Here is a 16,242-nt window from a genome sequence, read left to right on the forward strand (position 1 = left end):
TAAGAAAGTATTCTCTGTTTTGATTTCCTGACTCTACCAGCTAACAGTGATCAAATTGTTGTTTCACTAACATTCAGAATTGAATCAACAGTTGATAGGCAGCTTGTCATCTGTTAATAGATCGTAAGGCTGACAAACTATCCGCCTCTGTAAAGGCTTGTATTTTCTAGTTATACATCGATCAGCGCTTAGTCTGTAGCCTGCTAGTAATTGAAGAGAAATGCTTTCATAACGTCGTTATTCACTACACAATGCCCGAATTCAATGACGAATCCTGAACTTTGTCGCTCGTGCTGTTTGGCAAAACTGAACTGGCGTAACAAAAGTTTGTATTTCGAAATAGGGTTTGACTCGTGACTAAAATAATTTAAGAAATAAAAAAATAGTTCAGGCGTCTGTAAAACTAGTTAAGGTAGCCGACTGAATATTTTAGTATATTCAATTTATAATAGAGGAAAGTTAATAAAGTTGGGTCGAACTAGTAAACACAAAAACGCATCCAAGAGAATACCCAATGGTACCTGGTTTTAGGAGTAATTATAATTAATATAATCTAGAAAAATCCATAATTATCTTATTAAAAATTGAGAAATTCGTAATTACTTAGGAGAAAATTCAACTATTTTTTGGATAATTTGTAGGCGTTTTACGTTTTGAAGTTACCAGTCGTGTCAGAGCCATGATCTGCTTCCGATTAACATGAAGATGGATAGGTGTTTCAGTAATATGGCATTAACAATTATACATATAATAGCTTTCAAAGCAGTAAGTGGGATGGCCCAGCCTTGCAGCTCATCACTACAGAGCGACATAGTAAGAGGGGTGGTGATCATCATGAAATGCAAACACTATTATTGTTAGAATGTCTTAGCTATAATCCAATAGAAATCAACCAAAAGGGTAGAATTCGAGCTACTGTGATCAAACTGCACGGTATTAGTGAACATGCGAGTGTTTTTTCAGACATTTATAGGCTATATATGCACTTTTTACTTCAAAAAACAAACTACGATAAAATGTGTTTTATCGTCTCACAGAAAGGGAACTTTTCAAGGCCACCCATTTTCCTGTCGTCTGTTATCCGCGCACTAATGAAGGCGTTGATACTAATCGGCGGTTATGGCACTAGATTACGTCCGTTAACACTTAGTATTCCCAAACCACTAGTCGAATTCGCAAACAAACCAATGTTACTACATCAAATCAAAGCTTTACTTGAAGTATTAGTAAAATAGACTATATTCTGTTTTAATTATAGGTTGACATTACTGAAATTATCCTTGCAATCAACCGTGAAGCTGAAGTTTTGGAATCGAGTATAAGAGAAAGTTGTGATAAAGTAAGCGTCAATCACTGTGCACTTGTATTTGTAAGGTAATTCAAAACACCAGTGTAAAAATTGTATTTTCTTACGAAAAGGAAGCACTGGACACAGGTAATGTGTCTTTCATTCCTTTTATTCTGATTATTATAGGAGGTCCACTTGCACAGGCGGCGCCATTTTTAGCAGGAGAAAGGTTTTTTGTTCTAAACAGCGATATCATTTGTAATTATCCTTTCAAACGAATGCTAGAATTCCACTTATCTCACGGAAAAGAGGGTACAATGGCAGTAAATGTGTTTCTATTAGTTTCAAATACCTAGGTCACAAAAGTTGAAGAGCCGTCAAAGTATGGTGCTGTGGTGCACAATGACCAAACAGGTCTTGTAAAACGTTTTGTCGAAAAACCATCGGAATATGTCGCTAACAGAATTAACGCTGGACTCTACATTTTTGAGCCTACCATTCTCAAGCGTATTGAGGTGACATTATTTGCAAATTCCGTTATTTACAGGCCAAGCCGATGTCCATTGAAACAGCTGTTTTTCCAGCAATGGTGAGGGATTCTGAACTGTACTGCATTGAGTTCTCAGGTAAGTAGTGGTTTCCTGAAGACTTTACCAGTATGATATCATTTCACACTACAAATCCATTTGTTGTTCACTCCATCACTCTCAACGTAGGACCTGATACATATGTGCGTTAGTTCAAGTTGTTCCACTACATTATCATAGCAAGAAAATATTGTCAAGGTAGACCTTGGACTAAATCTCAGACCAGAGTACAACTTTCACTTTGACTATTGTTCTTAGAACAATCTTTTGTTCAAACTTTTTGATGAAGAATTTATATAACTACCAGCACCTGATTAGACAAATGTCTCATAACTGTCAACCGAATTTGTTCGAATATGAGTGAAGGTTTTTAAACACCTTGTTTTTTGAGAAATTCATTAATATTTTGCTTTTACAGTGTTATATCAGTCACTTATACCTTGATGTTAGTTAGCGCGATTTGAAAACGTTCAGATACTATTTAACACATTTTTAATGTTCTGTTGTTATAAGTGTATGCATTTTGAGAATAATATTACAAGCTTTATGCGTTTCTCTGAACTATCGTAGGTGTAAGTGTAACTCATACATTTTCGGAACATAGTGTTTCACTTGTTATGAAATGTATTAGGTGTCAAAGACACAAAGCCATGGTACCACTGGTGATTAGCAACTTTCAGGTTGAAACATTGAGAACTGCAACACATATTGGCTGGAATTTCCAAACTTTAAAATCATCCTCAGAGAGACAAATGATCCCTCTGATTTGCATTTTTGGAGCATTGTACTCAAAACTGTCAGCTAGTAATGATCAAACATTGTGAATGATTTTTATAATTCTTGATCTATAAGTTGCAACGTCTTTGTTTTCAAGTTTAACGGAAAGGTAACTGAAGGTAATGTCGGATGCTCTAGTTATGTAACGGTTTCAAATAAGTTTATCTGGAAAGCCGCTTTTCAGAGTCACTTAACCGTGGTAGACTCGAAAAACACCAACTCTGCTCAACGTCAAGTCACTAAATTAGTGCTTTTAGAATTCGTGTTAATACTTCGGTTGGCGATACCGAATAATATCATTAGCTGGCACACAAAGTGAGGATCACAGCGGAATATGAGAACCTGTTACTGTTTATTGTACTTTTGCCACTTCACTTAAATGAATTAAAGTTCACAACGCTTTTCAAGTTAGTCGGTAAAATTTTATGACAGAAACGAGGACTTAAAATTAGATTAAGGGGCATGTACAGCAGAGGTTTAATAACGTAGTGATTTTAGACGCACTAATTTTTATATGAATGTTTTTACTATCAACTAATTTTCCAGGTGCAAATTAGTTTAACTAACTTTGGGCAGTTGATACTAGCAATAACAGCGTTAGGTAGGTTGAAGTTTGAACCTAGGCTGTACTGGCTGAGAGTCGAACTCTTTAGTAACTGAGCTATTACTCCAATGTTATACGAATACTTCCAGATACTTAGAATGTTGTTAGTAAACCACTTGAATTCATACACCACAGTAGAGTCATAAAACAGTATGAAATAATGAAGCACATATACTATGTAAAATTTTCTAATATCGTTATCTTGTAAGCAGTTTTACCTTTTTTGGTCTTACCATTTGTGACCACTGGAAACATTTTGTTGAAGCCGGTTTCGAAAGTTTTAAGTTGAGACTCATCAGATGAATTTATGTGGCTTTATTTAATAATGTCATATTTTCTGCACGTAAATACGACATTTACAATAAATGCTTTGTCATGGACTTTAAAATTATTTATTCAGCTATCCAAAATGCTAACCATGGGTACATCTGCATCTAAAGATTTAACCAATATCATTTTAAGGTATCAATAGTTATACCACAGAAATGATAGAAACGTAACTTCTTGAGGTCTGTGTCAGGTGTTTTGTGATTTGCAGGGAATATATCTGCTTTTCAGCAGATCTAGGTCTTAACAAACAAAGTAAGTATTCAGTAGCTAGTTATGTAGAAAAGCTAGTGATTAAGATATAGTATACGTCTTGCATTCTAAGTTATCTATTTTTCAAATAATAGTGATAAAATGCTTTCTAATATTGTTTATTTTTCGACACCTAAGCAATATTCGGATTGAGGTGAATAATATGTAAGATATGCATTTAGTATCATGACATGTTACTTTTGGAACATGTGTACCCTGTTCTTATGGTGTTTTGTTTCAGTAACTAAGGCAGATGGTTTGAGTTTTATTAGATACATGATGCCTTGTACAGACAGTCCATCTGAATTGTCTTCATTTCTGTGAATATAAAAGCCAAATATCAATGTCTGATATGACGGTAATTATTTTTATACTGCCCGTTGTGATGTTTATAATGTTTGTTCGCACAAAATATATGTTTTGGTACTTCATGAGTAAAGTATTTATATATAATACTTTGTTAGTCGTATGCATCTTACATGAACTTGGCGGGTGGTTGGAAATCATAATTCGAAAAGCTGATTTCGATTATCAAGTGATATTATACCAAACATTTTGTCGAATTGTTAGTTCGTTGTGTTTGAATATCACACTGATCGTTATTTAGTTTGGATTAGATCATTTTAATAGGATATACGATCACCATATTTAACTCACTTGAATTTACCATAAAATAAACCTAATCACTAAATCAAGCCTGTGGTATAATTACAGTTTATACTAGATTACATTATTCTATTGTCACTGCTGCACGTGGTTACAATGTTTTTAAAATGTCCAGTCTACATTTTTATTATTAACCTGAATATTCAAAGTCTACAAAACAGTTTATTGTCAACTGTTATGATATAAATATTAATTATCCTTTGCCTAATCATTTTTGAAAATGTTTACTTTAATGCTTTAATATAAATAATTTTCTACTGAATTCACTCGACTATTTGCTTTCACATAAGGATTTTGGATGGATATTGGTCAACCTGCAGATTATCTAACGGGCATGCGATTATATTTGGGCCATTTATATGAATGTAAATCACCTTTGTTAACAGTTGATCCGAATTTGATAGGAAATGTTTTTGTCGTGAGTTTTTATTTACGTTTAATAAACATTTCATTTACATGTGGATATAATTGGTTTTTCCATTCAAAAGACTGTCATATGCAAATCATATAAGGAGAGTTCCTATTTTTCTTGATTGAGATGTGTATAGATTTTGAGAACATTTTGGGATAGCTTTTTCATTAGAGGAAATAACATGAACACGTTTAGATCACAGATCAATCATTGGTGTTTTATAAAACCTAGACGTGTGTGAAGGAACCCAGTAGTATCTTTCGTTTTTACAGTGTATGGGTGACAACTCTACCTCCAAAAAACACTAAGAGGTTACTGAACCGAATTACTTACTTATCATAGTTAATATATTTAATATTTAGCTAGAACACAACTTAAAATAAAGTCCAAAGACAACTTATTCCTTTGATTCTTAAAATCCATTCGCAGTTATGTTAGATTCGATTAGCTCAGTACCTACGTGTTTGATTGTAAAGCTAGGTGACAGAATCAAAGCCGTCAGGGATCACCAGTTCCCAACAATGCTACTGTTATGTCTGCAGGGTTTCCAGTCAACCAACCACTTTACATCTCAAAATGAATTTTTTTTACTTGGAAATTTATTCGAACACATATAGTCGACATCCTTTCTTTATACATGTGCATGGGATTCATCTTTAATATGAGCATTTACTTGAACAGAGGAATAAAAACTAGATAGAGCTAGTCTTAATTTTTTTCAAATATGTGTCATGACGTGTTAATTAACTGGAGTTATTTACAGCGAACGTCCAGTATGAACAAATGCTCTTCGCTTTAACTGGTTGTACGTCAAATCCCTTTACCTTTGATTCATCAAACACTGAGTAACTGCCATTCGTCCTGTCTTTGGACTTAATTTATGCGATAATGTTGTAGTATTATATACTGTATGATTGAATAAAATCTTTGGTGCCCGTATCGACTCCTTATGAAACTCAAGAGACTTATGTTATCTCTTTGATAAAAGAATTGATCCAATCCAATTTGAAGTGGTTAGGATTATCCCCTTGTTAATATTTTGACTGGAATTCGATCAGTTTTGGCTAGGATATGTGCATCCTCTGTAGATTGCCTCGACAAAGTCATCATGACACAAGTTAATATAGAATAAGTGGGATATGGCAAGGAGTAAAATTCAGAACGCGCGTTCTATCCAATATGGAACTCGTCGTCTGGACGTACCTGGATCCCAGAGTTGATGTTCACTCCCGGACTTGAACCCTGTAACGTCCGCTCCAGCCAAGAATGACCAAAGTCCAGTTCAAAGATCAACAACTGGATAGTCCAAACCGTTTCATGTTGAACTAAAACACATATCCATTGCATAACTGATCAACTTAGTAGCTACGTAAATCAGATTATGGGGTTTCAAGAGAACGGCACTGGGTTCAATTTCCAGGGTAAATATCAACTCTGGGATCCAGGTACATCCAGCTGACGGTCCTCAAACAGGACAAAGTATACGTCCTGAATTCCAATGCTAGCCAAAGTCCATCTTTTCTAAATTAATCCAAGTTTTTCCAATCTCTGTACACATGTATTTGCACTTGCCAATTATTCGATTGCAACTGTCATTGTTTTTATATGGGCATATGTATGCGTGTGTTTAGTTATCACTTAATATATTCGTTCCCTGTTTAGTCACATTTAATAAAATGAAGTAGGTTGGGAAGCCTTCCTTCTGGATTCATCTTTTACAGCCTTTCTGAATAAATGAATACCCGAAATAAATTCTTCCAACTCAATTTGTACTTGGCTTTTGTTACCGCTGTTGACCAAGAGGGTTAGCCTAACGTAGAATTTATATTTCACGGTTCATTCATAATCGTTCATAGTGGAGTCAGTGTGTTGCCATGAATCGAGTTTATTATTCACATTCTCTTTTTCTAATATTCATTCAAGATTCTACGGTGAAAGGAAACGAAAATCCCCATAGAAACTCTAAAGAATTTTACTTGTTCAATACAATTATCTTTCTTAGCTAAGCTTTTATGACCATTGTTTAGTCGTAAAATGCTACAATATTTTATCATTTGTATTTGCATAATATGAACGATCGGGATTTAAAACTAAAAAGTATAGAAATAGATAGTCTGTATAAAAGAACATCATGGATAAGAAGTTAAAAATCAAAGTCCTATTCTTTTCCAATGGTTTGTTCGTGAAATCTTTACCATGGATAACTAATGTATTTCTGATGCGGACTCATACCCGTTTCAAAGAACTACTCAGCTTCACATTCATGTATATCTCGTTTTGATGATATTTTCTCAGTCGAAGGTGAAATGTCAACTGACAAACTATGCGAATAATAAAACACCAGGTCACCTGAAACATAAGTTTGATTAACAATTTTTAAGTGTTAAAACTTTTGAGGACAGTTATTCAGGAATATGATTTTTATCTAGTCATTCGTAACATCTTCGTAGATAATCTAAATATTAAAATGTCACGCGCGTTATCTTCTCTAGGGAAATATTAAAACATGTTGAAAGTTTACAGTATGTACTTAAGTATCATAAAAAAAGTAACTTTGATTTTTATCTAAATACTTTATGGAAGTATTTCCACATGGTAATTCTTGGTCAGTTATCAAGCTGGGCTATATATACACTGAAGAGTGGAGTAACTGTTCATCATCAATGTCTGGTGTTTTTCAAAAGAGTAGAACACCACTGAATGTTTTTTGTCCTGTTGATTCGATAAAATTCGGTTAATATGCTCCTCTTTTCTCACTTCTTTTTTTGAAAATCAAACTTTATTTAGCATGAAACTGCAAAAATAGGTCACGGTTGTCGAATAGGCCCTAATGTGACCATCGGTGCAGGTGTCATAATTGAAGATGGAGTACGTATATCTAACTCAGCTATCTTTTCAAAATCAATCATTAAATCTCATTCTTGGTTAAATAATTGTATTGTTGGCTGGAGATCAGTTGTTGGAAAATGGGTAGGTTAATTTGATTGCAGAAGTATTCTTTCCATATTAGTTTAATTGAGAAATGTCCTCGTTAATCTATAAACCAGTTAGATTATCAATCAGTTGTAAATATCTCAGTTTTACAGAAGGCCAATCGCGACCCGACTGGCTCAGTAATAACGTCTCAATCTGCAAAACTGGGTGATGAAGGTTTAAATCTCATAGGGAACGTAAGTTCCATCAATACTCCAGATGGGGGTTTCCGACTAGTGACCGACTACCACAAAACCTAAGTCTAGCATATCCTGACGACTATCTCCATCCACCTAACATAACTATGAAATTTTCTTGCCACTGATTAGTGTTAACATGTATATTTGTTCTCAGTATCATTACGTTGTGAAAACTTTTGTTTAAAGCACTTCATTTACAAAATTCGATATGGTTCTTTGTTTGTTTGTTTTTCATACTTTTATAAAAACTAAAAGTGGTTTTGTGACCACTAATCACTGTTTTCCTTAATTAAGTTTGATTTTGAATCATCATCCTAAATTTAGATATTCAGGAGATATCATTTTATATATTTATTGGAGTATAAGCTCAGTATGAAATGGGAGCATAGATTTATGTCTAGTTAATTGATTCGTACTTTACTGAGGAAATTTACACATTTAGTAAATTTCATTAAACTTTTTTTGACAGTAACACTTTACTTAACCCCTTTTCACTTAAAATTTAATAAGGAATAGATAAGTTACATGCTTTTCATTTGATTATCTGCATTTAAATTCGTTGACTCGGCATTCAACTAGTTGGTTACTGATTCAAATTAATTATGAATGGATCAGTTTGAAATACCGTATTTCTCTTGTTTCCTTGCGTTTATACTTTTCTTTGCCTCGTTTTCCAGTTTTTCTCTACCAGTGGTGTTTTCCTATTATTAGTTTTATATTATTGTATCGTACCGTGAAGTATGAGCGAACAGACCATATTTTCCGTTTTATGATATTTAAAATTATCTGTCTATCTATTTGGAACAGGGATATTTCGAAATTCGAGATTATCATACTAATCATCTGAAAATTATCTACACTTTTCTATGATATATTGGTGATAATCCTCAAATTTTCAGTTTGCAGTCAGTCAGTTATGAGCAATATCGAAGATAGTACATTTGTGTATTATCGCAAGTCTGTATACTATAATATCACGTCCGAACGGAATTAACATAATGAAATAGTAAAGGAGTCGAAGTAACTGATAGTAGTAGAAAATATTAAACATTGAGAATATCGTTCGAGAAGAAAGAGTGAGAAAGTAAATATGAATGGATATTAGAGCTCAAGATCTAGATTAAGATATAGAATGAATGGATCAGCACCACTAAATCCTGAGATGTATCAGCCAAAGTCTCCAACTATCCGTCATGATAATTACACAGACGCCAATCAAATGGTCTCAACCCATCAACATGGCTCGGATTAACAGTTCATCATTTCACTAAATGATCCTACATCATGATTTGCCCTCGTGTAGAGTTCGTTTGCATTTTTAGTTTTTCAAAAAAAACTTACAGGATCTATCATTTACTGGATAATGAATAAATGTAATTGGCTTAATCGTTTCAGAATCGTCACATCAAGATAACTACTCTAAAAAGAAACAACATAAATGTTACCAGACACAGTAATTTCATTATACTAACTTTCAAAATAAATCATGTAAAAGGTCAACATGTGACTAATCACTATGACAGTATCGAACTTTTTAATGTACTTTTAATAAGAAAGATTGTTCAACTTCAGACTAAATATCAGTGATACTTCAGTAGTTCGTATTCAGTATTTTGGTAACAACTTATGACCTATACTCACATCTTTTTTAACCAAATAGTTAAACTTTATTAGATTTTTATATTACATTAATCTCTCGATGATTATCTAATTATGGAATGAAGTCTATGCTTGATCATTGGGTTCATTGCATAATATTACTAGTCAAATTTCTCAAACTGTAGGACACTATGTTTTTTTCAGTTGAAAAGAATTATTATTTTTTAGACAAAGCTAATAGATCAGTCAGCCACAAACAACATATGACCTCAAACAGATATGGACTAGCACAATTTACTACAATTCCTATTAGAATATCTCGTGGGAATCAACAATTTAAATGAAGAAAAAGTCAGAAAAGTAATTCCAAAGATAGCAGAGAAACTACTCTTACCAAAGATATGTTTGGAAAAAAATTATCAAATTTGAGAGGGAAAGGTATAAAATAATATTAAAGAAACAATTTGAACAGGAAAACAATGAATGACTGCTTCTATTTTGGCTCGTATTTTCCAAAGTTTCCAACCACTGATTAAAATTCTTGAATTGTTCTAAACCAGAGAGTTTACATCTTTCAATATACAGATCAGACTAACCATTAGATACCCGGTTGATTAATCCCATATGTTATTTAAGTCACCCTAACTGTTTTCCAATCTACTCGTTACTACTGAACGATATTGTATATGGAGTTTTTTTTGGCTGGTTGAATATTGTGTAATTCAAGTGTCAACCACTTCAGTCTGTAAATGTTCACAACCTTATCAATCAGTTGACTATATATACCCAGCATGTTCTTCGCCTAACTCTCAAAGTGCCCATCTAATATCCCCACTGTACATGGGCAGTAATCATCGATTAATAATGAATTTGATATACAATACCTTTTTTAAATAAACCTAACATATCAGGATCAAAGATATGTATATTTATTAAGGCTGAGTGATCGTTCTATCATTTTGATAAATTATTGTTCACAGTATTGTTTGTATCTTATCTCTCTGTTTATATAATTAAAATATCAGTTAAAAATTATACTTCGAATATCAGCTAGCAGTTTAATCAAAGACATGCTTGTCATCCTATTTTGGGATTTATCAACTAGGTGCATTTTTATTCAATTCCATTTACTAGCAGACTAATTAAACATAATTTTCAAATATAAGCAGTGAAAAACTTAAAACCCTTCTAAAAATAAAACATTAAATATCATATAGTTTTTCACCATAATACTGTTTTGTACAAATTTCTTTACATAAGTTTGCCAAAACTAATGTGATACTAATACTCAAAATATTTTATTCATTAACGTTCTAGAGGTAATTTATTCTACTAATATATTTAATGTATTTTCGGCCTGAAATAAAATATATCATTCGTGTATATAAATGCATTTGTCAAACGAGATTAGTAATTGTCACTTTTGTTATCAAAAATTGAAATATTGACATGTAATTCTTGTCTTTAAACAAGGTTCACGTCTTTTCTTCAACAACTCTCAGGAGATTAATCTACTTTCGATTGCATTCAAACTATTGGCTTCTGTCATACTTCGTAGGTTGTTCAAAACTCGAGAAAGATTGACTCGCGAGGATTAGGCTGGTTTTAACTCTGGTCGCGGATGTATTGATCATATCTTCACCCTCCGCCAAGTGTTAGAACACCGTCATACATATCAAAGGCCAACAATCGCAGTGTATCTTGACATCAGGGCTGTGTTCGATTCGTTGGACAGGACTGTTCTGTGGGATTGTCTATTGAAGAAGGATGTGTCTGTGAAGTTTATCAACATTTTGAAAGCACTATATACTAACACCTCAGGCAGAGTGAGGGCATACAACCACCTCTCTCCACTGTTCCATTCAAGCAATGAGGTTATCCAGTGTTGCCTAATCTCACCATTCCTCTCCAACTTTGCCATCAACAATATTCTGGAAACAGCTCTGATAGATATAGGTAATGGTGATGTGGATCTGTTGCCTGGAGAGAGACTTTCCGGCCTTGAGTATAGGGATTATATCGTCTTACTGTGCGACGATACCCAGGCTATTCAATCCACACTTAATCAGTTGACAATCAACGTCCGAAGTACGGTATAGTCTACACCTTCAAAGTGCAAAGTGCCTCTACAAGACTGTCAGGACCCTGAACCTGCACTCACCCTGGGTAGTGAGCAGATAGAAGTAGTCGAGAAGTTCGTGCATCGAGGTAGTTGTGTAAGTGCTAGTGGTGGCGTGAGAGATAAGATCGATTCACGTATAGTGAAATCCAGAGCGACTTATGCCAATCTGAGCCATCTTTGGCGCCTTCGTGATGTGAGTCTGGCTGTAAAAGTTTGGATCTACAACACGTCGGTGAGAGTAGTTTTGTTCTATGCTTCTGAAACCTGCCCTCTCCGAGTTGAGGATGTTAGACGAGTCTCCAAGTTTGGTCATCATTGTCTCCGAAGGATTACTGACATCCAGTGGCAACACCATGTTAGTAATGTAGAGGTTCGGCATCGTGTGTTCGGGCACAGAGACGATAATGCAATCGATGTCACCATCTTGAAACACCGACTTCGGTGGCTTGGACATGTTCTCCGAATGTCGTCCCAGAGAATTCCACGACGTTCATTATTTGCCGACGCTGGGAGTGGTTGGGAAAAGCAGAGAGGTGGTCAGTGTATGATGTGGCGTCGTGATATGAAAGAACGGCGTACAGGACTGGATTCTGTTGATCCTTCAAGACTCTCTGGCTGGGGTCCGAGAGATGGTGCAACACAGTGGCTGGAGACGTTTTCAGATGTGGCTCAGAATAGAGGCCAATGGAGATCCCTTTGTGACTTTCTTTTATTTTCTTTATAAAAGTGAACGTAACTTCTTTATGTGGAAGAATTCTTTCTGGGTGTCTTTTCTACATGAACTGTTTATTATTATTTCACCTTCATACACTTATTTCTGTTCGTTCTTCTTATTCTTCATTATACTCTTTTTACATTCTCTTTCTCTTCACAACTTCATTGTTATTATGTGGCACATATGTAACTGGTGGGCTCTTATACTAATGTTTGTGTTTTCAAATGAATAAACATTCAAATTAAGTAGTATATATTGAATATAAGAATAGATGAATAACGTTATAAATGAATATTTTTACAATAATAGTTATTTTTATAGCCTATGAAATTTTAATTTTATTTTTGTTTTTCGTAGGTAAGAATGGAAAATGTTACAGTTCTAGGAGAAGATGTAACTGTGAAAGATGAACTCTTCCTTAATGGAGCACTTGTACTTCCTCATAATTCAATATCACAATCTGTTTCTGAACCACATATAATTATGTAATCTAATTTCTATTGTTTGTAGTAAATCTAGTATATTGTATATGATACTTGTCATTTTGTAAAACATTTTGATTTAGTTATCAGTTACTGTGAATTTGTGAACACTTTTGAACAATGTCATGTACTAAAATGTTTTCAAACTTGTTATATTATAGTTACAAGTTTATTTATTTTTATGAAATCTGGATCCATAGCTTTTAATATTCTAAGAAATTTTGAACCTCTTATTCCTTCATGGGCTGCTTCTTAATTTTCATTGATGTTTTTATGCTGTTTAGTTATTATTATTATTACTGATTTGGTGGGTGAGGGGTTTCTTTCTAATTTTATGTGAAATTTTTTAAGGAAGACCATAGAATTTAATTCATTTTGGTAACATTGATAAACAATCATAAATACGAAAGTTTGGTTTTATAATTTCATTTTATGAAATATTCATTGATATTCATTTTCGAATAAGTATTTTTGTTATAGTGTCATCTCTTCTTTTGATAATGTTCGAAACAAGAATCCATCAGATTTTTGTATGAGAAGATGGGTCATTAACTTTTCATTCTTGTGATGGATGAAAATCAAGAACGTTGTTATTTGGTTTATTAACTTCTCCAAGTTGATTAGCTCTTCAATATGTTGTACTCTGTGCTTCTCCTGATAGAATACGTGGTTTCTATTAGGTAAAACATTAACACAAGGGGACTAAAAGTCAAACAGTATAAAAAATATCTCATGCATATTCCCATCTTACATGTAGACCAGAGTGTTTTACAGGCAATGAATGGAGGTTTGTCACTTGACGAAACGTAAGAGTTTGGTCACCCATAATCCAAATATGTAGAGAACTGGGTGGTTAGAGAATTTAGTCTTTGGTTGACTTGGAGGACCATGATATAGTTGTGGTTTAAAGTTTTCATAACAAATAGTCCACATTCTTCAGGGGTTTCAATTAAGTCCAATATAAACACTTCAATCTTGTTTTGCTAGTCAATAGGTTTGAAGAACTGAATTAATGGTGTAGACTTTTCGATCATTCATAAACACACTTGTAAATCTTTGATGATGTATCAGTGGTCGATCATCTGTTAGTTCTGTGTAGTTGAGTTGTTTTCTTTGTTCTTTTGTTAAATTATCGCAAACCTTTCATTCTATATTAAAATATCGATTGGACCAATCGAAGATGGTAGATTTGAAGCGTTGTAATTCATCGTCAAAAACAGAGATGACATAGGTCTGATTGACCAAATATCCTAACTGACTATGTGTATCCCATTCATTTAGTCTTTTTTATTAATTTGTTAAACTGCCAATAAAATGCATTGAGTAAAATAATAAGCATTGGTTTCATTTCTCTGCGTTTTCATCAGAAGACTAAACACTAAACTGAACATGATATGTCTTTCATATAAACTGATTACTTTGCATGAAATAGCATATTCATTTTTTAGTAAACTGTCAACAGAAACTAATGTATTGTATTGTCCAGATCTATATCATTTTTCGTCTGTTGTTTCTTGACAAAGGTTTAACAAAAACTATCTCACTACTGAAATAACATTAAGTTCATCGACGTCATATCTACTATATCAAAATTTAATATACTTATTATCCTAGATTACCATGGAGTATTTTCACAATTGCAAACATTCATACTTCAACCCGCACTCAAAAATGGGTCATTTATCTGTAAAGTGACAGATCCTAACAATGAGCTATTCACAATGTAACTGCTATTCTACTGGTATAGAATAATCAGGCGGCTTATTAACAGTTGATTTGAACTGTTTACTTTTCTATTCAATATTTAGCATTAACAATTATTTTTACTAAGTTCCAAATCTCTTAATAATCGTCAAACACATTTGAAAGTATATATAATCAAATATTAATGGGCTATAACTTCTTTAAAATCTATAGTCATTAATTCACAAAACAACGGAAAGAATACACAAAAAAATGCAAATGAACAAAGTCTTGCATTAAGTTTAGTTGGAGTTGATTGATAACTTAAAACCAAAACAAAATAGAAAACACGAAGTTCTGTTTGTTAACCGAGTTGTTTTAGTTGAGATCTCAAATCGGTCTAATTTAGAAAACCATTAAAAATCCGAAAGGAAAGGATGGCCACTTCATCTTCAACACTGCGGATCTACCACCTCGCAAACAGAAACACAATGATTTCAATCAGTTTATTTCAGCGTAATTACAAAGTCTTTGTCTAATATTTTGAAGAAATTGAATGTCATTAAAACGATCAATAATTAATTAAAATTAACCATTTTATCTCACACAATTATTCCAAAGTTAACATTCTTCATTTCAGTCATATAAAAATGCGTTATCTCTAAATGTTTATTAGTATGGGGGTTGTGGAGATTATTGAGTTTTTGATTGAGATCATGAAATGATTGATTTTAGGCCACCGATGAAAACCTAGAAGCACTGGACAGCCGTCTCGTCCTATTGTGAGACTCATCAGCAGTGCGCATCCACGATTCCGCTCGCGGGATTAGAACACAGGGTCTTCAGTCTCACGCGCGAACGCTTAACCTACCGGATCATTGAGCCGGCACTTTAAACACTATCATGAACTTACTGTCCAAATTTTAAAGAATATAGTAGTTCAGAATAGTACTCATAAACTATTTTGTTGATTATAATTCCGAAAGAATCGTCCTAATATTCTGGTGATAAATTTTTTTTACATGATAAATGTTTTCCAACTCTTCTGGTTCTTTTCGTGTGTTATGTTATGCTATTTATTAATATTCAGTAGTTTGAGTTCAGCTGAAACATTTTTATTGGCTGTAAGTTGCTCCATATGATCTTTCTTTGTCATAACTAGACAATTATCGCGTCCGTCAATACAATTATTTTGGTGTTTTAGATTGCTCTAATACTTTGATCACCTTTTCTGCCTTGCATGTGCTATTCTTTGAAACCTTTTTTTATTTTTACCGGTATTTTTGAAATAGAGAGCTTAACCTACATTTTTTTAATACTTGTTTTGCACTCGACATTCATATTCTAATCTTAGATTTATAGACTAAACTTCAATTAAATTCATATTGAATTGCTTAAATGACTCACTTTGGATATTATTTTGTCTATAACGGTGTGAATGATTTTCCGTTGAGTATCTGATTAACACTAGTGTCCTCATAAAAACTTTTCGACTAAAAGCTCAGCACACGAACATGTACTTCGTAAATGAGTTAAAGTTAAAACACATTTCAAG

General features: G+C 33.5%; 1 protein-coding gene across 1 annotated transcript; it reads left to right on the forward strand.

Moving 5' to 3' along the window:
• Positions 1 to 1,016: 1,016 nt before the first annotated feature.
• MS3_00010669 (uncharacterized protein) lies at positions 1,017 to 13,489 on the forward strand (the record flags this gene model as incomplete). The annotated part of the gene is made up of 9 exons (XM_051219064.1): positions 1,017 to 1,220; positions 1,259 to 1,339; positions 1,375 to 1,435; positions 1,475 to 1,611; positions 1,645 to 1,803; positions 1,836 to 1,914; positions 4,792 to 4,919; positions 7,701 to 7,883; positions 12,880 to 13,489. The coding sequence occupies 9 exons, from the start codon at positions 1,017 to 1,019 to the stop codon at positions 13,009 to 13,011; spliced, it is 1,164 nt and encodes a 387-aa protein (XP_051069853.1). The 3' UTR covers positions 13,012 to 13,489.
• Between the last annotated feature and the right edge of the window lie 2,753 nt (positions 13,490 to 16,242).

Source organism: Schistosoma haematobium, chromosome 3 (genome assembly GCF_000699445.3).
Source record: "Schistosoma haematobium chromosome 3, whole genome shotgun sequence".
Taxonomy (NCBI): domain Eukaryota; kingdom Metazoa; phylum Platyhelminthes; class Trematoda; order Strigeidida; family Schistosomatidae; genus Schistosoma; species Schistosoma haematobium.